The 27,419-nt window shown below is 40.6% G+C and overlaps 1 protein-coding gene across 8 annotated transcripts in view; it reads right to left on the bottom strand.

Moving 5' to 3' along the window:
* The window catches only part of HIVEP2 (HIVEP zinc finger 2), a 139,973-nt gene that overhangs the window by 15,100 nt on the left and 97,454 nt on the right, over nt 1-27,419 (bottom strand). For all 8 annotated transcript variants that reach the window (XM_050316836.1, XM_050316835.1, XM_050316834.1 and 5 more), the window contains 3 exons: nt 10,389-10,433; nt 3,517-9,142; nt 2,626-2,780 (listed from right to left, as the gene is read on the bottom strand). In XM_050316836.1, the coding sequence (XP_050172793.1) occupies nt 2,626-2,780; nt 3,517-8,931 (5,570 nt within the window). In that variant the 5' untranslated portion in view covers nt 8,932-9,142; nt 10,389-10,433. The remainder of the gene's footprint in view (nt 1-2,625; nt 2,781-3,516; nt 9,143-10,388; nt 10,434-27,419) is intronic.

Below are 27,419 nucleotides of genomic sequence, written 5' to 3'. Positions count from 1 at the left end.
TCATATCCTGTCAGGATTTTGCAGTCACAGATGATGGAAAGCAGATTTTGTGATTCAGATAATTTCACCTGAATCAAGGCTCCTGCCAGAGGTAATAATATGCTGGTTAGTTTCTTCCTTCAAAACTCCCTCTGATACAGTGCTTACAAAATGCTCCTGATGGGCTTAAGTGCAGTGAGGTGGTGATGTGCTCTGACATCTGGTGGTACTAGGCTGATGGTTGGACTTGATGATCTTAGAGGCATTTTCCAACCGTAACAATTCTATAATTCTGTGATCTACTTTTTGCCTCAACTGCATCGATTCAGTTCCTTCAGTTTCTTCCTCATCCCCAGCCCCATCTATTTGCTTTTTCCCTGGCTGCCACACAAGCGCTCCACCACGCAGCACAAAGCAGCTGCAGAGCTGCACTTCCCTGCCAGGTGGACAGGCTTTCCCACAAACCAAAACCTGACAACAACAGATCTTTCTCAGCTATGGATTCTGAATTACATTCTTTGCACCTATGAAGCAAAAGCAATCACAAAGCCTAAGGAAACCCACTCCCCATGACAACTGAAAACCAAAATGAAAATACACTGCTGAAACAATATATCACCATGCACATTTATCTGTACAGGAGAGAAAATGTGAAACGAAGATGACAGACATTTGTTACATAGTTCCTTGCACTACTTGCTGAGAGGAGATGAAGATGAGCCTGATGAGAGAAGAACAGAATAGCTCTACAAACACAAAAAAGCAAGCAAGAACAGAAATACACCCATGTGAAAAACTAGCTTTCAGAAGTCATAAACAACAACCTGAAGAGAAGGACAAATTCAATAACCAGGACAGAAAACAATGCAAGATATGGTAATAATATCTAAGGTATATTATATCCACTTAAAAATAGCCCAAGTAATGAAAATAATGAATTTATTCTTCCACAAATAATTCATGTAAAAGGTACCATAAAATAATGATGCATAAAAAAAGAGTGGACCTATTGACACTGCATCCCCTCACTGGCTGTAGTTTTGCAGGTTATATGCTCCTATTGAGGAAGCCCCAATCTACCGCAGAGACTTATTCTCCCCACTCCAGAAGTCAATGTGCACAGCAAGGTTTCTTATGTTTTATTTTACTCAAACACTATCTAAACATAGTCAAGTATTATTAGGATATATTTCTAGGTCAAGTGTGAATTATATGAGTTTACACAAATAGTTTGATAAACCTTATTGGTGTACAGGAAAACTTAAGGTGGTGTAAGTAAAACACAAAATTTCTTAAAGAAGGTATTAAACAGTAGAGGCTTTTTATGGAGTGATCTCCTGCAGCTCACACTGATCTGCTTTTCTTAACACACTTTTACTTTTCTGACCTCTCATCATGCAGCTTACATCAGCGCAGACTGTCTTCAGCAGGGTCATCCAAATTCAGAAATGATACATAGATGGGAAGCATGCAAATTTTATACTTTAAAGTGGGTGTGAGTTGAAGCAACAGCTCTATAAATTTTTCATAAACTTAGGCTCACCGCTGAATTTGGGTCACTCTTGTAAAGCTAGTCTACTGGCTTAGGTACTAGGACAAGGTACAGCTACAGAGAACAGTCAGGATCAGAGTGTTTGGGCCAGCATACCTATAAAAATCTCCAAAATAGCTTTTTCAGTCTTTTGAGCAAGATGTAGGCTATACTCCCTCAGTGCTGCCAACTACAGAGAAGTACCAATGTTAGTTTCATGGAGACTACTCAACCTTAGCGAAAAACATGCCAATGAAGGACAACTGATATTTTAAAGGGTGCAAACTGACAGGAGAAGGAAATGGATGTACGAATTTGTCACATCTCCCTCTTGAGTTATTTAGTTACACCAATAAAACAATGCTGTGAGACCATCTGAGTTTGGGAAGACTGAAAAACCCATCTTGTGCAGCCACCTGACTATTCTCTACTAAAAACTGGCAAATTAACTGCATTGTATCAGAATTCTGCAGAAGAAACTAAACAGTATTTTAGAGCATACTGCAGAGACAAGTGTCTATCTCATTTTCTTTTCATAACAAGTTTCATAAGCCTCAAAACAATGTTAATGGGCTTTCAAGTCTCCTTTCCCCCTCTTTTTTTCTATTATCACTTGAGTGATAGATTGCCACAGCAGAATGAAACATTATTTTATCAACCACACATGGATTAGGCTTAGATACCATAAATTTCATTGGCATCGTACATTTTATCTCCAAAATCCAACCTCAGTAAATAATAAAGTATTACAAGAATAAGACTAAGCATGCATAGTCAATCCATTCAAGCGACTGGAAGTACATACAGCTTCTAAAGATGGAAAGACATCCTCCTGAAGGCCTTTAAATACAAAGACAGGGTATATTTTGAGTGAGTGCTCTCACACAGATGGAAAACATAATTCTCCTAGTAGTAAAATTGAGCCTGAATAAGTATACAGGTATCCTGCAGTTTGTTTTAAGACTGACAAATACACACAAAAAAGGAGAGGCTTGGGAGCTACAAGACATGGCAAGAACACAGGAGACTGTTCACATCCTAATCCATTCATATTCACTTTCAAATGTCTTTAAAATGACAGTCTGAGCTTAAAATTTCCAGTTATATTTTCTTACCCTCCTTCAAAGATTTTAATTCGTATCGGCTCAGTTTGTTTGGATGTAATGTCTTTATCTCCATGAATGTCTCCTTTTACTCTTTCTTTTATAATATTCCCCACTACTTTCTTTTCAAGCTTGCTGCCAAACAAGAAGAATGGCTCGTGTTTCATCTGTAGAACAAAGTCAAGGAAGGGTGTTACTGCTGGAGCACACAATAAATGCACACTTCATTTCAAATACTTTTAACATTCCATGTCAAAGCCAAACTCTCATTTTGGTGCAACTCTATACGATGAACTAATCTGTCCCATTTAATTTGACAGAGAATAAGTGAGGAGGCAACATGGACAAATCTTTATGAGAGTCTTGACAGAAAAGACAATACTATATCTTTCCTCAGAAAAAAAAATCATTGAAAAGAGAGATGGAAAAGCCTCAGAAGGTATTGCCATTACAGAATTTTCCCTGGCACCATCATCTAATGTTTAATCCATGAGTAAGAGCTGACATGTAAAAGACATTAAAAGGATCTGAAAATCCTTACTCAATATTTATCTTTACTTACAAATGCACATGGACGTTTGTGTCTGATACTGTTTGAATTGGGACACAGTAAAAACAAAGGGCAAAATAAAAGGAGATAATGTATCAGGCTCTGGCACACATGAAGGGAAAGCTTTAAAAGCCTCACTTTTTACACCTTATTTTGAAAATGGAGACAGACAGAGATAGCAGAAGTAGCAGAGCTTGCAGAAGGATAAACTGAGGCTCAAAAGTTGTCACGGATTCCCAACGGGGAATCTTTAAAAAAAAAAAACAAACCACATTAACTTACATTTTATAGTTTACTAGAAATTTCTCATATAAAGATATATGAATTTAATTTTATTAAAATTTCTTATTTACCTGAGCAAACTGCTTCCATGCACTTGATGATGTCAGTTTACCAGCTCCAGGTCTATGCATAGCAGCCAGAGTGTAGATTTCCGTGGTGTTTTTTTGCTTGGACCTTAAAAGTGCTAAAGTGGTCTTTGTACTTAACCCAGATGGGTTTGGGTTACATGAACTTATACACCATGAAGCATAAACAGAAGCTTTGAGGGTTGGTTGCTGAGTGTAATTTGGTTTTGTATAGTTTAAGAAACACCAGCTCACAGTAGTAGTAGTACGCAGACTTGGGAACTGAAGGATCTGCTGGAAATCTGCTACGTCTGTCAGAAGAATGGTTGAAGCTGTGACTTTCCCAACAGCACTAGATGACATCTGGACTAACATCCCAAGAGGCAATTTTTGATGTTTCAGCTGGTCTTCTGTCTGAATTTCTCCTGGTGGCAATGAAGACCTCTGTGGACTCATGCTCATATCTGAGGCTGTTTCATCCACATCCAGTTCTTCTGGTGAGTCTCTCCCTTCAGATGGGACACTGGACTTCTGTGCCGGTGATGCGGAATCAAAACTGGAAAGTTTCTCTCTGCTCGGTGGGAAAGCATCAGCTGCCGGCATGCTGACAGATGGGAAATCTTGAGATGATGAGGATGACAGTGAAGAAGAGGATGACATGGATGGCAGACTTTCTTTTGGCTCGGTAGCACAGCTCTGCCTTACTAGTTGAGGTTTCTGCATTTTTGGAAAATCTTTCTTTATATCTGAGTTAGTTAACTCAACAGCACTCAGTTCCTCAACTATCTGCCCGTACATTTTTTCTTCTTTGACTCGTTTCTGCTGCTTGGTCTCCATGAAGAGCTCCAAGCTGCTGGCAGGCGAAAGCATTCGTTTGCTTCCTCCCAAGGTTGAAGCCATGTCAGAACTCGAAGGCAAACACAAGGGAATCGGTGGTTCCAACCCAAGTGGTAGCGTCTGTGGCACTTTCCACAAAGGATATTTTTCTAGTCCTCCATGCTGACCCAACATATGAGCTATGTTAAATCCAATTCCTTGCATGGTTGCATTAGTTACCAATGTTCTTTGAGAAACTGTCTCATCGACTTTACAAATTACAATTGCAGGACTGTTGCTCTGTCCAAGGATCTGGGAAATGCTTGTGTACATGACACTACCATAAGATGGCACATGGGTTTGAATCCTGACAGGAACAATTGTTCCTGGCAAAGATTGTATAGATCCATCACTTGGGGAGTCAAAATCTGCCTGAAGATGCTGCTCAGAGGAGGTATCTGTTGATTTAATGCTATGGTCTGACTGGTACTTAGCAAGAGTATTTTTTGAATACTGTCCAGATGTTCCTGAGTAATGCTGGTATGCTTGCTCTTTAGCGTGCATATAATCAGCTGCTTGCTTTCCTATAAGCTCCGGTGTATGTTCCAGGTGATAACTTGGATGAACATCTGTTTGGAAAGGTTGTTTGACATAAGATTTCTGCAGTTGTTGTACAAATTGATGCTGGAAGTTCAGAGGTTCTGTGCATGACTGCCACAAGAGAGGCTGCTGAGATGGTGGTAAGTGAACCATGCAGACAGCTGGATAGGGGAACTGAAATAAGGTGCTATGAATAGGGGAAAATGGGACTTTTTCCTGATGTGCAAATAGCTGCTGCTGCTCTGATGGATGTTTGTTAGGAATATAAGGTGCTTGTTGGATTAATGGAGTCCTTAACATTTCTGGGCTGTCTGCAACAAGAGCCTGTTGCTGGGCAAGGTGGGATGAGCTGTTACTAAGTTGAGTACAAGAGCCAATAGCCTGTTTTCCAGAGTCATCTACCTGAATAGGCTGAAGTACAGAGGAAGGGGAGTGATGCCAGGCAAGTTGGGAGGAGCGAAGACCAGCCTGTGAGTGTTCCATCTGTTCCTGCTTTATACTTTGTTCCGTGCTCTGATCAGTCTGAGAAATCTCTGGAAAACCACTGAAGGAAGCCTGGCGAACCAAGAAGCATTTCTTCCTTTCTCGGGATGGAGACAGCGCCAAAGTAGGTGTCCCAGCTGAAGCGGCATGAGACAGGTTCCCATAATCAAAGGATTTACTTCGGATCTCTGGGATTTCAGCAGCATGAGGGCAGGGCATCTGTTCAGATGAGCAGCGTCTCATTTCCCTCTGATGGTGATGCCCAGGGACGGAAAGTGAGTAAGCACCAGCTGGAACTGTTAAAAACTCAGACTGTTTTCCAAATTCATCTTGTCTGGGAGGCGTGATGAACTTCATATTCTCTTCTCTTTCAAAGGACATTGAGAAACTCGAACTGTGGGACAAATTACTCTCTTGGCTAGGGCTGCGAGAGAGGCTTGTACCTGTGGACTCAAAGCTGGATTCTCCAGAGGAGTGCTCCATGTCAGCCAGTCGTAAACGCTTCTTTTTGGGTGGTAGCTTTTCAGCTGGAAGTTGAGAAAGGGTTTCACTTCTCTGGGGCCACTGAAATTCTTCAGTGGGTCTCTCCTGGTCTTTACTCTGCACTTCTTTATCTTTTTCAGGCTTATCTGGCTCCTCTGTGACACGAATTTCAGGTACCTGTATGTTGTGCTGGCGAACCAACCTGGGCTGCATATGACACGGCTGAGGCTGCTGGGATGGAGATGGTTTATTGGTGTCAGCACTTTCCATTTGTGGAGCTCGGTCTGGGCTCATTGGGGACTCACAAATCTCGCTCTCACATGTTTCAGATGGTGAATAGATCTTTTCCTGCTGGCATGCAATATGTTCTGTAGATTCAGACCTTTCAAATGAGTTTGGCCTACTCAATGAGTTTGTGTGTTGAATGACAGAGATGACATTTCCAGGGGGCTTTCTAACCAGTGATTCTGCAGTCTTTTCTTGCTCTGCAGTTAAGGATGAGTCTTCCAAAGAAGCTGCTGGGCTTCCAGACTGCAAGTAAGGCCTGCAGATTTCAAAACGCTCCACATGGCAATGGGGAGCATTGTCCAGGCCTTGAAGGGCAAATCCGCTTCTTGGCACTTCCTGAATTTGGGATTTGGGATCAAAGTCCAAAGGTTGAGTTCCCCCAGTGGTGCCAGTTGTACTGCTGCAAAGCATGGGACTATCTTCCTCATCTCCAACGCTCTCCTCTTTCCTACGCTTTCTGTTTTCAAAAGTTGTTCCAAGCATGGATGGCACTGACTGAGATTGCCCAAGTGGATCAACAAAAAACTCTCCCCCCTTGTTCATCCCACCTAAGGATGGTGAGTCCCTGTAGTTCTGCTTCTGAGCTTCAAATTCTTCCCACTTTCTGTAGTGCTTTCCACTGACATCATAATCATAAAAGGTCTTGTCTCCTTTCTTCTCTTTTAAGGATGGCCCTTTGTCACCTGCTGTCTGTCTGCTGGAAGCAATAATGATGTTTTTCCCTGGTCTTCCATGATAGTCCGAATCTGAGTGCCCCTCCTGTACAGATGGCAGTTCAAAGGCAGCCTGTCTTCTCAACATTCTTTGGTGGGATATTCCCACTGTTCCAGGGTAAAATACATCATCAGAACCAGTCATCTTCTCATCAAATGAATGGCTTCCTCTCAGAGATGGGGGAATACTTAGGTTGTTTGCAGAAGAGGTTGGCATGGAGTTACTTCTAATAAGAGGAGAGGAATCTACTGGGGGCTCTAGAAGGACAGGTACGTCACCCTGCTGACTGACTTGGTACAAGTTGGTTTCACTTTTGATGGATGATGTGGTGATCTGGGATTGTCTACATTCTGTATTGCTGCCTGGATAAACTTGTGCAGATTTAATAGTGCTCAAATTACTGGAGTCAACAAGTTCATCTTTATTTGGAGTCAGCTGAGAAATATGTTCCTCAAGCATCTTGATATCTAATCTGTTATTTAGAAGAGGTGATGGGTCTGTTTTGCCCTTTCTACCCATTAAAGTGTGTTCCTGATTTGTTGTGGCTACAGTTAGTGCTGTCCTTTGATTAATCCTATAGAACTTCCCAAAAATTATCTCTTCATAAGACTTTGCATTAGTATTTGGTGGGCTAATTTGCTGCTCAGCACTTTCTGAGCGGGAAAAATAACCAGAGTCAGTGCTTCCTTTACTATGTGGGCTCAGAAGGTTTAAGGACTGCTCAGAATCTTGTCCTTTTTTCTCCGACAATCTTAGTGCAAGTCGCTGTTTAACTGTATGAGAGTCATCAGACTTGGTACTTAAGGATGGGGTTTGCAACATATCAGAGCCGATATATGGAGAACTCTCACTCGGTAACTGAATCCCACTTTTAGGGATAATCAAAATGGGCACTTTCATCGGCCCCACCAAGGACTCTTCCATGGAGGAGTGAAAACCACTTCTGCTAGCAATGTCCAAGGGGAGCTGCGAGACAGGGCTCAGTTTGTCAGACCCTTCCATTAGGAGTGAGGTCTCCTCATCAGTGTCTGTGCTCTGCTCACCATCTGAATGTATTTCAGCTTCCACATCAATGTAACTGGCATCAAGGTCCAATTTAGAGACTGCTGACTCTGTGAAAGGTACCAATCCTGCCTTAATTGCATGGGCATGTGACTTCCTGTGTTTGTAAAGGTTGCTTTTCGTCTTGAAGGAGAAACCACAAGGAACACAAGGGTATGGTCGCTCACCAGTATGAGACCTAATATGCTTTTTAAGTACACTAGGTTTGGCACAGGCCCTGTTACAGTAAGGACAAATGTATTTGCCAGGTTTTTTGGGTTTGTGCTCCTTTTTGTGAGCATCTTCTGATTGTTCTAAAGATTTCTGTGAATATTGGCTGTATGCAGGGTTCAAACTTGAAATCTTCTTCCTGGAGAAACCTCCGCTATGGCTATGCATATGAAAAGGAAATAAGTCCTCTGAGGCAACTGATTGCAAGTGGCTAGGAAACTGCCACGGAGGGCCTTCCAAGCTCTGATGTGGCTTTATGTTGTGCAAGAAGCCTTGTGGCAATGAATGCTGTGGGAAAGAAAGTGAATGTTGACATGAGTAAGGACTTGGACGATGCTGTGGATATTGCTTCTCTGTGACCTGCTGTGCAGCTTCATTTGATGATACCAGTTTCCCAGAACTAAAAAGTTGTGCTGATGCCGTGTTTCCTATTTGCTCGTGATCTACTTGTGGTTGCCTCTGTACTTCTTGATTGCCAAAAGTGCTCATCTTAATAACAGCTGTATGTTCCTGCCTCCATCTGCTTGGTACTTTAGCAGTTTCTCCAGACCTTGAGGTAGCTTTTTGTCCTATAGCTGTGTCCCCAGAGTCCATCTTATTACACAAGGTCTTAAGTGCTAGTTCACTTGAAAGCTGTGCAGACACATGGAGTGTGTCCAAAGCTGTGCTTTTTAAAGTTTTGTTGCTCCCATTTTTCCAGGGCTGTTGCAAGTTCACAGACTTTTCTTTCTCTTTGGAACTTTCCACGCAGTAGTCTATAGGCATTAGATTTGTGTCTGTACACTAATGTGAGTATTATACAGTTCAGTTCATGGCATGAACTTTTCTAAACAGTTTATTATACATTTGCAAAGACTTGTTATAGCATTTGGACATTTTCCATTGTTATTAAATACTGAGATGCAGAATGACCCAAAGATACTTGTGATCTCCTAGAGCAAAGTTCTCTTCATCTCTTCTATGGTGACACAGCTATCTGCACAGAAAAATAAAGAAAAAAAAAAAGAAACCCCATACACCGATTAATACAGCCATACTAAACAACATTGGTGCAGTTAGTTGCATTTTTATTGTGTCTTATATGGAAAGTACTGAGGGACTTAAGCAAAACTCTTAAACAAAACTCTTCACAAAACTGTGAGCAGGCACAGTAAAGACTGGCTCAAGAGACTACACATAAGCGTAATCACTACTCAGTAACAGCCCTAGGAAGAGAAAATAGAGATCTACACTTTCCAAATTAAACAGTAGTTTTGGAAGGCTTTCTGGGGACAGTTTAAAGGTTTGATCTCAGAAAGTCCACCATATACTTTCAAAGCTCTTTCAGCAAATCACTGCTGAAAATAGAATCCTAACACTGTGGGTGGGAATTACCTTATCTAGTATTACTCACCTACAGTTCAGACATGCACTTTAGTCACTCGGACTTTCTCTAAAGTCAAAGGAGGGTGATCAGAGGAGAAATCTTTTCATGTTGTGATAGGTGCTTCTGATACAGAAGCTGTCTATGCGCATGGCCTTCCACTATGGAGACGCTTGTTTCTGTCAGCTAGGCAGAAATTCTTGGAGTATATACCAAATTTTAAGATGGCTCAAGTGAGGTACTTCTTACCTTAGACCATCTAATTGATTTTACAAGAAGGGGTTGTTCAACTTTTTAAACTACTTTTAAGCAGTCAAAAAAGAGACATCAAAGAAGCATTCAAAACACAGCACTACTGGTACCTTTCCCCACCTCCATCTTCCAATCACTGTATTAAATTTTAGTGAGAAAGTCTTGCTAGATGTAAAGGATGTATTACAGAAATGAACTATGACTGTGTTTATGTGACTTTAGCATTTTTGATTTCACTGTTGAAACAATTCCATCCAGCTATACATGCATTTTTAATGCTTAAAGGCCGTAGGTTTCCACAGTTCTATTATAAAAAAGTTCAGAGGTAGTTTTCATAGAAAAGTACAGCATTTGAATTACAATCTAGGCTTTCTGCTTCCATATTATCCAAACACAGGTTATTTTCTAAATGAAATAGTGAGAATAATAAAGACAGTCATGATTTAACAATAATAAGGAAAAGGGTAAAAAATCAATATTAGAGATACTGGAATATTTTTCATTTCTACAGTGGAGAAACTGAATTTGGCTTGAAGAAACAACAGCAAAGTGTAGGAAAACACAGTTAACAGGCATGTATTTTTTTTTTTCAGCATAAAGCATTTACCTGCATCTTCTGGACATCTAATAGGCATGACTATCTTCAAATTTCCTGTAAAAAAAAGATACAGTCATAAGAAATTCTTGATATTAGGTATAGATGATGAAGAAAGTTTTTTATTCTTTACAGTAGAGGTCTGAAAATTTCATTTATCTATCCACTAGAAAATTTCATGTTATGTCTTAGAGGTCTGAGCAACTACATTTGAAAAATACGAGCATGAGTATTTTTAAAGACTTAGGTTTCTAGTGTGTAGATGAATAACTGTAAGTCTAAACTAATGAAGTCTCACCTTCCCAAATCAGTAAAAAGAGAGTTGCCAATGTACCTCTTCATTCCTATGCCTTTGTTAAGCCCAGATTATCCCTGAATCCCCTGGTCAAATCCCCTTTTAATGTCTTTCTCCAGTTAATACTTTTAGACTCCAGGCCTCTCATTAAATGCTTCAGGGACCAGAACAAACTCCTGGTCAGGGTGTCACCACCCAGGGACAAGAAAACCAGTGAAACAGGAGTAGGTTTCCAAATTAGTTAACACCTGCCCTCTTAAAGAAGAAACCTACAGACCAAATACATGGTTAAAGATTTCTGTGACTGCCATCATTTGCTACCCGTCTGACTGTCACCACACTGCAGGCTACTCTCAGTACTGTTCAAAAGAGACCAACACAAGAGAATAGGGAGCCTGTTCATCATCTCATTGCCTTAAGAACATTTCTCCAATCAGACGAGGACTCTCCCTTCCAGTTTTCAACAAATCCTTCCTTGAAAACAGATTTTGGCTTTTGTTTCATCAAAAAGGATGTTTGTTCAATTGTGTTAACAAAAGAAACAATGACAACACTTCTTTATGATTTTTATTTAAACCAAAGCCAGAGCATGTCTAAAGAACAGATCTTTAGAAACAGCTGGAACATTAGTTTCAGAGTATGGGATATATAGACTAGTGTAATGATTCCCAATTAGAAACTGTCAGAAAAAAAGCTAGAGCACTCATGCTCCATTGAATGGCACCAACAAATGATTAAAAAGTCTATAAAGAAAAAAACATTAAAAATTGGAAAGCAATTTTTAATTCTTTGCAATTAATAACACTTTCCAAGAACAAATGGACATTAGCAAAGTCTCATGACTTGACACAAATATAATCACTACCGTGCCACCTGTTATGAACTTTTTATTTAGTAGTACAAGAAACATATCAGTAGTTAGGTCAGCACTAGCTGAAAGACTGTTGGTTTAGTCAAATATGGATAACATATTTTTAAATTCTAACTATACAGAAATCCCCTGTAGTCCAAAATAACAGCAGGCTACCAAATACAAACCAGAGTATTTTAGTCACAATGTCATTCAGGTTTGATTTGCTAATGGCTTTTTAAATAACTCTCCTGTCTGATTCTCCAAAATAAAAAAGAAAAAAAATGCAATCTAAGGATATATACATTTTAAAAAATTTTCCTAATCCTCTCCTTCTTCAAAAAAAGTGTCACTACAAATGGAAAAAGAAATCCTTGCACGCAATTTACAATATATCAGAAGTGGTTACTACAGAGCAGTTCTGCAGTGCCTTATGAGGAAATGGCAGGTAAGCGGCAAATCACTTTCAGCAGCTGAGTTACACTGAATCACAGGTCAGCAATGATGCCAGCATATGAGCACAGATGTAAAGGAAAATGTGTGCCCTGAGAAGCAGAAACAAGGACAAGAGCAAATGTTTCTGACCAAGAGAGCATAAAGTTATTAGCCATCTTCAAAGAAAAGTACATTTCTCCTTATTAGGCAGTTTTGCAAATGGTGAAGAAGAAATTTCCAGAAGATAGGACTACCCTCTCTTTTCCATACTCCTTTTACTGAGAGCACCCTTACAGAAGAAATCTGACAGTTGCAGAAATGTGACATTAATGGTTTTATTTGAGCAAAAGATTATTCTAATACATATTCAAAAATTTTTTGCCTTGGACTGAGACCTCTTTTACAGAGTTCAAGCTATTCCGTGGTCCTGTTATTTTCAAAACATTCTATATAATTTTTCAACCTACAGTATGAAACAGGTATAGACTAATTACAGAGATTATTGATGGCTTAAGTTTGGTCAGAGTTCCTCCCCTGGAGAAAATAAATCCCTTTCTAGAATGAACATAATAATTTCTGGTTTGGTTTGAGCTGCCATCCATCCTGTGTCAAAGATGGCTTGAATATTATTTCTCTCATCCTTTTTCCCCTCCCTAATTGGGAGACTGGACTAACAGGAGAAATGCAAGACACTGCAAAGCTAGTTTGCACTCTGTCTGTTTTACCCAGCCAAAACTCTGTCTCATCTGGCTTCATTCACAGCCTAGCTTAAACTGACAACAGACTTCCATTTTTCCAAGTGATTAATGTTTCTCCTTTAGAAAACACTGTAAATATACTTTTAAATATTGCTCTTCATCAAACATATACTGTTCAATAGACAGAAAGTCCCTATATTTCAAGTACTACATATTTAAAACTATGGAAATAAGGATGATAGAAGTGCACGCTCTCTTTAATACCTTTGGCACGGTTCAGCTCTGCTGGAGTGACTAAGAGCAGCCCACCTACACGGATCAGAAGCCGTACAGGAGTTGCACTGAGCACATCATTTGACAGGAGCTGTAAAGTCCTGCCTGGCTGGGGGCCAAGCCAGGTTTCCTGCTAAGAATATGGCCTCGGAGCCAGCTCCCCCAGTCACAGTAAGTGTGCTATCTGCCCGCTTCAAACAAGGACATTTCACGTACGTGAAAACTTTGAACATGAGAAGATCATTGGGAAACCCGGAGCTGTATTTATGCCAGATGCACCTACTAAATCAAGACTTTAAAAACTTTCTAGAAAGGAGCATTATCCTGTTGCTCCCCTTTTTACCAGAGTGCTTTTGTGAGCTGTATACAGGGGATTTATATCTGGTTGACTGCAGAGCTTCAAGGTTATTCCTTTTTTTTTCCCCTCTTATTTTTTTTCTTCAGACATTAAAATGGTTATATTCAACAGCTTTAAAATAAAATTTGGCAAAACATAAGTTTTATTGCTTCTCAATTTGTAGATCATATTACAGTCCTTGCAAGTGAACAAATTGGAAGCTTATGTCTTCCAGGCTAAATCCTAGGTGCACCATACAAAGTAAATATTGACTCTAGCGTAAGGACTAAGGGTCAGATCCCGTCCTGTTCTAAATCTTTTCTGTCCAGCTCTGCCAGCACAAAGCCAGCCTAAACCCACAGTAACTGGCCCCTGAAGAATTTGTATTCTATAGGGCAAGTGTTTGCACAGAAGAGCTGCAGTGGCTCCTATGAAATCCTTACATTCATACACAGACCTCTGCCAAAACTCTTATTAGGCAAGTCTAGTTTATGTCTGGGATAAGCCCAGCAGCCTTACAAAAAAGAGAGGCCACCTCTGAGTTATTCCCCACCTGTAACTGAGCAGAAAATTGCCTTGGTCTTTCAAGAAGAAAGACAGCATATTGTTGGTTTGCTGTCCTACCCCCCAGTTCCCTCTGCCCTACTAATGAGATTCTCCAAAGAACTGTTTGGTGTTGACATCACAGTGAAAAAGAAAAAAGATTGGAAAAAAATCCTAGTAAAACATGTATTTATAGTTTCTTCTACATAGTCAAAATCCTAGGTGGATGATTTTTCAGACTAAGTCTGAAGAGCTCTCAACCAGAATCCAGTGTGTCCCTCTGAACTGAAGGATTTAACTCGCATGAAGATAGATAAGCATCTGTTCATCCTTCTTTACATGGTTATATATTCATTCAGGGCTGAGGATGCTTTGCAGTAATGTAACAACATGAATGCAGTCTCTGGGCTGTATAGTCTTGGCATTTTATGAAAACAAGAAAAAAAAAAAGGATGACCAACTGCAAGCCTTTTTATACTACTTGACATCACACTTGCTACAAAGATAAGGAAGAAGAAACACTTTTTAATTTCCTAGTTTCGTAAAAAGGCTTCCCATCCTTGACCAGAGAGATTCTCTTTGCATTTCCAACAGCCCCTGATTAGGGGGCTAATCTGACCCTCTGACTGTGGTTTCATAGCTGGCCTTCTACCTGTCTATTAAAACACCTCTTGGAATGGCTGTAAATTCCTATGTCAACCACTGGTACTTGGCAAAGTCTTGCATTACTGGGGAATAGAGGATGTCTGTGCTCCTGCAGTTTGGAGGAGTTCTAGGACATCATTTTGCATATGCAATTCAAAGAAGGCAGCCCTTTTAAAACAGGTTTGATGTATTTATTTTCATCTGCCACTTTCTACCTTTTAATTGCTGTTGTTACCTCTTCACATTTGAAGATACTACTCTAATTTGTTCATTTAATTCCATCCCAGACGTTTGCCTGCCCTCTGTACTTCAGTGCTTTATTGAATGTATTGCCACTCTCCAAAACCAGCCAGAATCACAGCTTTGGAAAAACCTTGAAATATTTAGAATAACACATATGTTTTTGGTTGGGTAGTTGTTGTTTCATTCTCAAGTCTTCGTTCGCGAAGCCTAGCCATGATGATGATGTTGTTTCATTTTTTTTTTTTTTTAAATTGGGCAGCTGAACTAATTATTACAATGTACTTTTTAAAATGTCATTTAAAAGTACTATCCAATACAAAACTAAACACTGCCCAGTGAGTACACAATGATCAGACAAACTGTACTAGGCGTACTTGAGGAAAGGCTACAAGGCAGGATCTGTTCTTCATTGCTATATTGTGCACACAAGGATTCCCTAAGAAGCCAGGAACTATGGGGACTGACTGAGAGGATCCAGTTATAGATGCATCAAGGGTAGACTGCAACCTCACTGTGAACAAACACCAACTTCAGGCTTTTACTCCAAGGTTTCTATGCACACATGTTTGTGTCCCTCATAGTTGCCAGTTTCAAAGTACAGGTTCTGTGCATATAAAACTAGAAGTGGTATAAAACCTGGCATTTTGATTTGTGCAGTTCCTATTTCAGTGCTTGCATTAAACCTGAATTATACATTGAAAACTGTTCTAGAATCTCAGCCATTGAGAAACAGCACCTAGCAAATTTTAGATAAATGTACTAGTATTGAGCATTTCATTAATTTTAAGCCTTTACCAAAATAATACTGTAAATTCAGATAATTCAAAACTATTATCTGAGACCATTATCAGAGTATGTTGAAGAAAAAACTGGAATCTGTCTGCTTAAAAGCACACTGAAACCAACTAAGAAAACAAATAAATAATCAAATCTGTTGTACTCTAAACACCTCATAACCTGAAATGTAGGATCTTATACCCGCTTCAAACATTTATATAAATGTCTATGTGTACTTGCTGTGAAGAAGAGCGAGACTCTGAGTGTTATCCTACTGAGTCAGAGGTCAGGCACACACTGACCCTTACAGAAAAATCAGGTATGAAACAAGAGCCTTTCATTTGACTTCAAGGAGCTTTGAATAGATACAAGATTTGACTCAGAGAGAGGAGACAAATTATTCCAACAGCAAGAAGGAGGGTCAAATTCTGCTCTACACTATCCTGGTATATATGAATCTGAACCAATGAGTTGTAACTCCAAGGACATAATTCCAGATTCATTTGTAATAAAAACAAAGAGAATCAGACCACTTAGGGTTAGGCTTTTACATACTAGGTACTAAATATCAAAGTTATCTGCTACAAGGTGAAAATAATCCAACATCTCTATGATGCCTACAGAGAAACTCATAACATATATTGCAATAAATGTTCGATTACACAGTAGTAAGAAAACATGGGCAATGACGTTGGTCTGTTTCATAAATGCTTAGAGCACAGATGCAGCAAAACACTCTGTTTTTGCTATGCAAAGTGTCTCAAATATAACTTTAAATTGCCACTTCCTATAGAAAAATAGCACCCCCAAAAACCCTTCAATTCAAGTGCATTTTAAGAAGCCATAGAAGAAGTCTGGAGCAAAAATGCTCTAACACTGACCTTTTCACCATAATGACAAGGATTGCTCACTTAAAGTACATCACTAATTCCTGTTTCAGCATCACACACAATGTACACATTGTACTACCAGATGGAAAAAAAAAAAAGTATAAAAAAAGCTTTCACATTGCCAAAGTCCAACTGAACACTTATTTCCATAGAATGACTACTAAAAGAAAAAAAAAAAAAAAGAGAGAGAAAAAACTACACAGGAGCCAAATTCATCCTAAACACTTCCTTTACGGGTAGGTATTTGAAAACAAATCACAGTTCTTCTCCTTGAATTGAACAAAACCTGCTATTAAAGAGATGCCAAAAGAGCCCACAAGTCAAACAATCTTGACAGTCAATTAGCAGTTAATTGATCCCCCTGATCCCACTTCTTTTAACGGATCAGGTAAATATTTTGTTTCTGGTTGCCTAACCTTGCTTTGCACCTTAAGAGTCTGACGGAGGTGCTCAAGTATGTCAGATAACACAAAATCCACCTGTTGTGTCTTTTGACATGGACATCCTGAATCTGTTTCTATACAAAAGCAAAGGATTTGGATTATTCAGATACAAAACTAAACAAGAGAACTATATAAACTGTAATCTTTTCACACTGCAACTTATTTCCTTGGGGAACAAGTCAAAAAACTGAAAACAGTTTAATAAAATACCAATAATTTCCCATGTGAACCTTAAGACGTGATAGCAGAGCAATGGCAGATCTGACAGGCAGTGTTATTAAAATTTCAGAAGGCAACAAAAATGCCACAGTTGTTTTGCTCCCTCCTCCTCACCCCCATTTTCTTTTGAATCGTAGTACACAGTGACTTATGAGAGTGAGAACAGTTCCCATGCAGAAAACATCTTCTGCTGAGTCAGAAACAGATGCCCACCACCAAGGTCCTTTTTAAACACCATGTTGATGGCTGAAGCTAGGTTTACATGATGCCTAATCCCCTAACCTGCAGAAGAATGAGTGTCTCTCAAGGGTGAGTTCAGAAGTAAGTAACAGTATTTACTAAATACACATTAACAATGTACAGGAGTATCCAAAACAGTGTTGCGATACAAATGAGCTCTTAATTCTTGGGCTACTCTCTTCATCAGCAGATACTCAACTATATCTCACTTTCTTCCGAGCCACAGCAATTGAACATAAGGATACTGTGCCAAACCATAGAAATGTCAAAGTTTCCAGTTTATAGGATTAGGGTTTTTGCACACCTGTCACAGAAAAGGAGCTTTGGCCCTGTTGTTGGCCCCAAAGTCTTATCATGCAAATGAGTAGACGTCATGTAGCCCCCAAAAGGGCTAAAGACATAAAATCTCTGAAAAGCAAAGGCTTAGACACTAACCAATGATGCTATGGGATTGCAATGAAAGTTGTGCATTTGCAAGAAATGGTGAAAATTACTGAGATTAAGAATTTTTTCTCAATTCAACACAAAGAGACGTGTTAATCGAAAAGGGAAATTTCGCACCTAATAAAGTACAGATTAAATAAACTATGAATTTAGAAGCACTTGCAAAGGATAAAGTGTATATAAAGAGTAAGATTCCTGTGTGGATGTGGTTTGTAGTCATTTCTAGACTAATAAAACATCATATATGGTAAGAAGGGTAAGAATGTTTCCACTGGAGAGTTCAAACTGCTGAAGCTGTCAGATATAACAATTTTCCTAACTGAAATGACAAGCAAAGGCTGAAATGCCTCTTCATTTTCACACTAGAACTGCAACCTCATGCAGCCATTGGGGAGAAGACAGCTGTACTGGCAAATCCCTATTTAGATATCATACAGCTTTCCCCCATGTTTTCCCAGGAAAAAAATAAAATCAAAATTTGTGTAAATATTGCAACATTTTTAGGTACAAAGTAACTATTATTCTTGTGCCAAAAGGAAATAGTAGACAAATAAGAGGCCTTTGCCTAGGATTTTCACCTCAGAGGGAAAATATCACTGAATTTTCTGGGAAGTGAGGGTTTTTTTAGTTTAAAAGTTACACAATCCTAATTATGCAACTGCAGCAGATTTTGCGAACAGCTATGCCTCCTTTCACACCATGTCAGAAGAAACCCCTTGCATTTCACATGAAAATATCTGTATCTTTCAAACACTTTTTCGAATGAGCCAATGCACTGCCTCTGACTGATGCCCTCACCCTGGGAAGAATTACATAGGAAGACATTTATAGTATCTGAGCTTCCATTTGTTTTTCACTCACATCAATTATTATACAAGCTTATTTTAAAATCTGTCATTCTTTACTGAGCCCTGCCGTCACCACATCTCAAAACAAAAACAGGTACTCATTAAACACAGTAGCATGCTCTTACCATTTTTCCCCCACTTTTTGCACCCAAAGTATAGTAAGTCTTCACAGCAGTTTCATTTCAATGCATCCTGAATACTTTGTAAAAGTTCAGCTGAGATCAACTAGTAAGCCCCAAATCCTATATATCTCACAGATGTCACAGCAGTCACTATTTGCAGCCAAAATGTTTAATTTTGACTAATGACTCAATACAGGCATTTTGCTGTAGCAAATCCAGTCATTAGCATTGCCTAAAGATTCTGATCACTACAGTGGCAATATAAGATACATTAATTAGACTGCATATTTAAGGATGCTGCTTTCTTTACAACCCTCAGGATGCCTAGCAGGAGGAAAAAAAAAAAGCAAAAAAAAAAAGCGCTCTTTAAAATTATTCTGGCCATATTTTACAGTACTTGGTTCTTTTTTATTTTATGAAGCACTGAAAGTCAGTATGTATGATATTCAGTTGAATCAGAATACTTCTTTAAAAATTCAGTAAAATGTGGATATGCTTTCTATTGAATTTTGTAGGTATACACAAAATTTCATTCTTTTCACTTAGGTTTCTTTCTATAATACATAAATCAACTCTGTTTATTAAGATGAGCATTACTCTCCTGAGCAAACGCTTCTGAAGAGACGAAGGTCTATGAAAATGCCTAAAACCACATATAAAACGTTATTCCACAAGATTGTTGATATTTGAGGGACAGGCCAGGCTGACACTAAGTAAGTTATTTGGGTTTTTTTGGGAAAGACACTGTTCAGGTTTCATGATGACTTTATATCAGACAATGTTAGACTAGGGTGCATCATTACAGTACCTAAAGTTTCATATAGGTATCCCACATCACACTAACTTTTGAAACTACTCCAAGGAAACCTGGAGAATAGAAATCATCATCCTGTACTTAGTAAGTGGCACAACTGGACACCAAATCACTCCTGCCCAGGAAAAGTTGAAGTAAGAACAGCAAAAGTCACACTTTCAACCACGAGAAGAGAGCTCATAAGGCTCTAAGAGGACATTTTCAGGACTGATGGTCCATCAAAAGGAAAAGCAACTGCTGGCCAGCTTTGGAAAAACTCCAGACAACTTCATACAGGCTTCCCCTCCTGCATCCTGCCCAGCTCTTTGCACCAAGTTTAGTTTTCTTTCCATTATCAGAAGTGGAAGTGGAATCAGCTAACAATCTGACCCAAAAGTCTCTTGGGTGCCTGCGATACACCAATGACACCTGTACACTACAAGAAAGCATCACCAACATACTATCATGGAATAGTTGGGGTTGGAAAGGAGCTTTAAAGATAAAGTTCAACTCCCAAACATTCCCTAGGCTAGCCCCCAGCATCCCCTTTACAGAAAGGGAAATGAATGCATACAGTATAGCACAAGCACACAGGGCTTCATGTTTGCTAAGCTACACTCAAAACTAACTGATTACTGAATGTTCCTTGGGATAGCTCCTAACAATCTGAAAAGCTGCACCGCAAACCAAAAGCACCTAGACTATTTTCCTTAGGACTAGAGTGCTAAGTGGTGCTAGACCACCTAAGACAATTAATCAACTTGCTTATTCAATTGAACTCTTCCCCCTACTTTTCCCTTCCTCCCTCCCTGACAGGGTTTGAGGACACTGTGTGCGCCTGGAGATGGTGAATCACTCCAAGACAGCAGGCCCACTCAGTTCCTCAAAAGACACAAAAGGTGTAAAAATAGCTCATACTAATGAAGCAAGTACAGCGTCAGCAGCCAGATGAGCGTGGGTGATCTGATAAGGGTCTGTTGTCGCAAAGGGCAAATTATTAAGAGAATGCTTCTCCCTCTTTCTCTTTTTATTAAGCTTTGTTCTTTCTTTGCTGAAACCAGCCCTCTGCAATGCCTGATAAATGACACCTGACAAGGCTGACTCCTCCTGTAATTGCCAGTTTCATACCAGAGCAGGAAGCAGTGCCTCACTGAGAGCTGAAGATACAGTGGAGGTGTCACTAAAAAAAAAAAAAAGACAGGCAAAAATAAAGCCTAAAAATAGCCAGGACTACCCACTAAGTATGACTGTGTGGGTATATTTAGCCTGTCTAACACCAACTTTTCTTGTCAAAAAGACAATCTTACCTTTATGCAAAACAGCTTCCTGTTTCTAAACATAACTTGAGAAACTTGAGAACATGGTGGGGGGGGTAAGTCAGATTTTGAAATTGTCCCCTTTTCACTGACATTATGACAAGATTAAATGTGAAAAGACCTGGTAGATCTTCCACATGGGTTTTGCATCCTGACATACCGTAACAAATGGTTGGAAGTTTTCTATTAAGACACCCTAATACAGCCCATCAGACTAGGAAATTGATTCAGAAGCAAAACCAGAGCTGCACAGGCAAACGTCTCCAGAGTCCAGGAATGAGGCAAAAGCAGGAGGGCAGGTCCTACACTCCTGCCCCACTGCCCAGAGGCAGGCACAGGGACCTGTGGGGCAGTGAAACACAGTGGCATTCAGAACCCGCTCCTGCTCATCGCACCTGCCCTGAGGCCTGATTTACCGCCCTTCACAGGGACAAAAGAGCTTTCAGGAAGGGTGTAGACATGACTTATTTCTAGGTAAGACTGAAACCAAGGGGTTGCCCCTTGCATAGGGACTGGAAGGCTCACACCGAGTCCTGTCCTACGGCCAGCAGCAGTCAGCCTTGCTAAGGGTGACACACTGACCATCCTGCCCCACGCTGTCAGGAGCCCCAAACCTCCCATGGGTTTGACTGCAGAAGGATCAGCCACAGCTACACTCAGCAGGGATGTTCAGAGATGTTCAGCAGACACTCTTTCCAGGGTGACTGTGCTTCTGCTGGCTGTGCATTTCGCTCCCCAATCCCCAAAGAGAAGGCAGGGATGGTCCCCACGAACCCCTTCAGAACATCTGCAACCTTTTAAAGCCTGTGACTGCGATGCCATCACTGGAAGCAACGCACACGCCAACTTTCTCATGCTTTCTAGTGCTCTGTGTGAGCTGTTCAAGGAAATGGTCTTTTCCACAATTACAATTTCTCTATTTGATATCATGACTCCTTTGGCTGATGCTCCCAAGAGGGGTCTGTTTCATTAATATGGAGCCTTCCTGTGTGGCTACAGATATCTCCCATCAGTCATGCTGGGGTCAAGGTTAAACAAAAATGCATGGGTTTATACCAAACCTTTTCTCTTGTTTACAACATTGCAAACTTCACACGCAAGATTCAATCCAAATGAGTATTCTGACATTACAACTTTTATTTTTGTCTGATTTTAAAATTAAACAAAAAGTAAATGAAGTTAATAACATTAAATTTTTAACATTAACTCAAGTGGGAAATTGAGAGCATGCTCTTTTCTTGATATGCTGTGATTAATTCCCATTGCTGCAAGCACTTTTTGTTCAGCATCAGAGTTTTGTCTTTTCATCCTATGCCTTAGCGGTAAATTTAATAATCACTGATTTATTTACTAGAATAGATAAACACGGTGATGCAAGACAAATCAGTTGATGATACTATTCCTCAGACAATTTAATTTTCGTCTGAAGTAAATGTTATTATATTAGAGGAAATATGAATGTAAAAAGAATTATTGGTTGGCTTAAATCCTTTAGACCATACTCTGGCAGTGCATTTTCATAAAGTTAATAGGAGACAAGACCACACACCCTCAACCACTGTGGAGTTCTTAAGTTATAAAGTGTAGTGATCAGAACCTCAGTCTATCCCCCCACTCAGACTTGGAGTAGAAATTCTGATTAAGCAACAGTAATATATTACTTATCTTTTTAAGATTTTGCCTATTTAAAGAAACATATACAAAGGAGAAGATTTGATTTAAAAAACAGAAGGAAAGTGTATTAGCAAAATGAAAATTTACCTTTGCCATACAGTGAAGGTACAATGGTTATTACATGGTATTTTCCAAAACTGTGTAGAATATACTGGTACCTCTTCCCCAAAGCTCTGTACCCCAGGGCTGGTTGTATGTGACAGGCAAAGCCTGGCAGCCTTCCCTGGCTTCCCACAGGCTGGGGGCAATGGCAGAACTGCCACACCATCCCAGAGGGGCTTCAACTGAGAGGGGCCACTTCAGCTCCTCTACGCCCACATGGGTCTTTTGCCTGTCAGTGCCTCCACAGGAGAGTTTTAGCTGTACACAAATTAAATTTAAAACCCAGAAAAGGTCTGACTTGAAAATAATTTGAGGGAAAGAAAATGGGAACTTTTCAGTCAGATCCATCCCCTGGTGGCTTCACTGCGCAGTGGCGCAGCTGGCAGACAGGGCAGGAAACAGCAGCCACATTTGGCGGAGCAGGACAAGGGGCTGCATGACCACATCCAGCCCAGCCCTGTTCAGCGCCATCTCCCTCCTTCCCTGGGTGCTCCAGTGCTGCTGTTTCACTTCTTGCCCTCTCTGCTGCCCGAACCGCAGTGAGTATCTGCTGGTATTAAGCTCATCCCAGGGGGGTTCAAGGGTACACAAAATTTCAGTGTCCAAACAATACTTGGTCACAATACAGGCAAGATAGAAGAAGTAAAACAAAACAGGGTGGTAACTCTGCTTTTTGGTAAGTTCCCGCTATAGGCTTTCTCCTTTGGCCAGTGTTTAAATTGTGGGTGTTGGAAACTTATTGTCCCAAATGCAGAATCACAGAATAGTTTAGCTTGAAAAAAGACCTCTAAGATCATTAAGCCCAACCACTAATTTAACATTGCCAAGTCCACCACTAAACCATGTCCCTAAGTGCCACATCTACAAGCCTTTTAAATACCTTCGGGCATGGTGACTCAGCCACTTCCCTGGACAGCCTGTTCCAATGCCTTACCGCCCTCTCCATGAAGAAAGTTTTCCTAACATCCAAACTAAACCTCCTCTTGTGAAACTTAAGGCCATATCCTCTTGTCCTAAAGCAAGTCCCTAACTTGCGCCTTCACAAACACATGGCACAGGGTGGGGTGGGAGACCAGATGTAGTGGCTTCCCACACCTCAGGTGGGACAGCAGTTCCACAATGCCATTTGCCACGAAAAAAAAAGTTGTTTGCAGCATTATCAGTTTCACACCCTGGGTAGGAGCACCCCACCACAGGTAAATGAAAGCAGCAGGCACCAGCACAAGACAGTATGGGAGGCTGCAACAGAAGCCATGGGAGGCAGTAAGAAGATATGGTGCTAAGTAAAGAGGGGCTGCGCTATCTCACATCTTCCTACATCCTGCCACAGGTCTCTTTTCCTGCCGCAGCCTTCTCTCTCCCGCCCCTGCGTGGTGTCATTTTCCCCAGTGTGCACTCCCCTCCCACTCACCAACACGTAATGCACACCATGATTTATGTCACCTCTTCAATCTGGTCCCGCATCTCCGAGGTGCAAGCAATAGATGCAGTCTGTGAAAGGTTAGGATTAATGCTTTATTGCCAATTGCGGCAGGCAAGCAGTTCAGATCATAATGCAATTTTTCTCTCGTGAAGACCTGCAGGAGGTGGGAGAAGGTTGCCAGGGGCCTGGTGTCTGCTGCACATTAACGTATGTCCTCGCTGCTGGGCAAAAGGGCAGGTCCAATTAGGTGTTCTTTTATTATTAACGTTCTGCTGCTTCATCTGTTGATCATGTATCCTCCTCTCAGCCCCTTCACACCCCAGCCTGTGTAATGCACCGACATCTGCAGAGACGCTGCTCTACCTGGGACAGCTCAAGCGGAAACCTGGTGGAGAACAGGCACCTTCCTTTTGCAGACATGAGCAAGCGGTGCAACAACAGAGAAGCTGCACAGGTCACTGTAACTAGGATCCTCAAGCTAAAAAGATGAGAAATATGAGATATCTGCCCTGCGGGCAGTAATAATTACAATGTATTATTAACAAAACTCAGGTTTCATCATTAACTTGACTCGAGTTTCAAGAGTTGGTCTCACCCTAATCATCCTCCAAATTACATTCAACCTTTTCCTCAGAGCAGAACCATTACCAGCAAGGAAGTCTGCTAGTAACTGTTACACTGAAGAGAAAGCACAGGTAAAAATGAGCTATAAATACCATCATGAGAAGGAGCAAAAAATTACAGCCTGAACTCAGGGCAATCTCACCACCTGGATCTGATTCTGCCAGAAAGATGGAATCTCTAACTTCAAAGCAGTTGAGAGGAAAGGGCTTGCTGTTAGTGCGTGTTGCATATGGCACAGCTGACCTGACCCCTCTTCTGCAAAGGATTGACTCCACTCCCCTTAAAGGTGTCAGTCAAGTGACAGCTCCTCTCTTGGATCTCAAAACATGAGAAAGGCCACCTACGTGTTTGCTATAATGAAGTAGCCAACTGTCTCAGTCACGACCCAACTGCTGCAACAAAAAAACCCTTGTATGATTTTGTTCCTCTACCAAGCTCATCATCAGAGGAATGAAGACCTTCAAAAGCTTTTTCTCAACCCCTAAGTGTGAGATGAAAATGCCATTTTAATTGTGGATCAGTGAGGTCTGCTTGAGTAAAATAAATCAAATTGTTCAGATGCAACTGCATAACAGGGAGCCTAATTGCTCTGCTAGCATCAACAAAGAGCTGCCGGTTCATTAGAGCAAGCTGGAGGATCTGCTGTATGCATCTTCACAAGCTGGGAGTATTTGACTGCAAAACCACTATAGATGTTTGATCCAAAATTCAGTCTCTGATTTCTGATCAGCAAAACTTAAAAGCAAAAGAGCTACCAGTCTGGTATTTTTCTTCATAGCTTTCTTCAGGGTAACAATTCACTTTTCTCCTTGATCTGTTCAAGGATGTCAAATTCAATCTTAAGACAGGATTTGAACTTCTATATTCTATATAAACCTGCTTAGAAAAAAAAAGTAGGAAGGATGGAACTGATGTGAACCAAATTGCAGTTTCACATGACAGCTGGAAGATGCTGGCAGTTACACTGCTATCTTGGAGCCTGCCTGCATCAGGACCTTGCCAGAAAGAGCAAAGGGCAGAGGAAGGCCAGAAAAAGGCCAGTGGAGGTCAAAGGCAGCCACATTTCCTACTCACTACTCAGAGCAGGTTTGGATAGCAGGCAACCAGGCAGATGGCAGAAGAAACAAACTTCCATCTTGTGCAACAGGGAAACAATTTGATGAATCATACTACAGGGGAATGTGGCAGCTAGTCCTGCCAAGATGTCCAGGGGCATCCTTTGCTAGGGGCAGTTCTGCACCCCTTCTGGGAGCCCACACTGCTGTGCTCAGGTTTGTCTCTCCACCTGCTCCTTCCCTCATCATAAAGCTCAGATAAACCATAGCCCTGCTTTACACTTTGAGAATATCTATGTCTTTTTCCACTACAACCATCTTTAGAGCAAACATTTTCTGAATGGAAAACACAAATGTAACTTCAGGCAGATACCTGCCTCAGCAAGCCTATTTTCTACATCTTATTTTCTACAACTCAAACTCCACACGTGAATACATACACATATGGGCTCAGACATATCTGCATAAAGAGGTCCATTTGCCTGGGTGTTTGTCAATGAATGCCTTCGCAGTTAGATGGACTCCACAAGTGAATCCAGTTGTTTTTCACTTTTTAAAGAAAAGATTATTTAATCTTCTAGGAACAAAGCATTGATGAAGTTGCTTATAAAATGCACCATCTATGGATACAAATTCAAATCTTTCCCCCCCCCCCTCTTTAACACAGCCTGAATCAACTTGTGAGAAAGTAAACAGAAATAATCCACCAGTGAAATGGAAAGTGGATCAAACCAGTAAAACAAGCCTTCAGTATAGCAGAAGACTCCACATGGAGTGCTCTTGGGAAAATCACTCAAATGCAGAGCTACCCACTGTGCTTAGGGCTCGGGTAGGTCAGCTCTTAGCATGACCAGGACCATGCTCTGCTTTTCACCCAAGGTGCTCATCAGGTCATGCATTAAATAACTACAGCTGGTTTCCAGGATCTCTCTTTCCTGCAGCTAGCAATCTCACATAGAAATAGTAAAAGTACTGTCGCTGTAAATTATTTCTAAAATATTATTTCTAAAATCTTTCTAAGTCACAGAGCTGCTGCAAGATACCTTTCTTCCAGCAGCAGTAACAGTGAGTCCAGGAAGCACAGATCACCTGAAAGCATTAAAAGAAGAACACATCTAAAACCGCAGGTCCAAGTTGTCAAAATACTGCTTGTTACACGAATTTCATCCATGCTAACACTCTGCTAGAGCAGTCCAGGTAATAACAGCAATAAAAAACAACAAGGAAAAAGTTAAAACACACTAATATAAATGGGACAGCATTTCTCACAGATATTTTTAAGTCCCAGTAGTGTTGATCCACCCATGAGCAGGTCTAGATTTATAGCAAAGGAAAGAGTGGATGACTACCCCACAGGATGTTTCTATTTTAAAAAGTGTCCGCCTTGCCTGAAAAACAAGATCACACCTCTGAAATTCCCACCTGTCGAACACTTTCTGTTTCCTCCTTGTTTTTTTTTCCTCTCTACAGTGAACTGAGCTGCTCTAAGATTATTTTTCTGTGATTTTCCACAGAAGTAGATACAGATGAAACCATGGACAAGCACTGAGGGCATCAAGCCCACAGGAGACAGCTTTTGTCCCACTTGAGAAATGGATACAATGACAGCTTGAGTGGACTCTGAATCCAAGTTTTAATTAGAGAGAAGGCGAAATCAGTCGAACCTACCTCTTGCTCAAATACTACTCTTTTGTCAGTATCCCTCTGTCCTCCAGAAAAAAATGGTCTTCTCCCTGTTGCTGACCATTTATGTA

The sequence above is a fragment of the Myiozetetes cayanensis genome, unplaced genomic scaffold, assembly GCF_022539395.1.
Source record: "Myiozetetes cayanensis isolate MyiCay16 unplaced genomic scaffold, myiCay2020 scf2-11, whole genome shotgun sequence".
Classification (NCBI taxonomy): Eukaryota; Metazoa; Chordata; class Aves; order Passeriformes; family Tyrannidae; genus Myiozetetes; species Myiozetetes cayanensis.
This window is presented reverse-complemented; position numbering and strand designations above follow the sequence as displayed.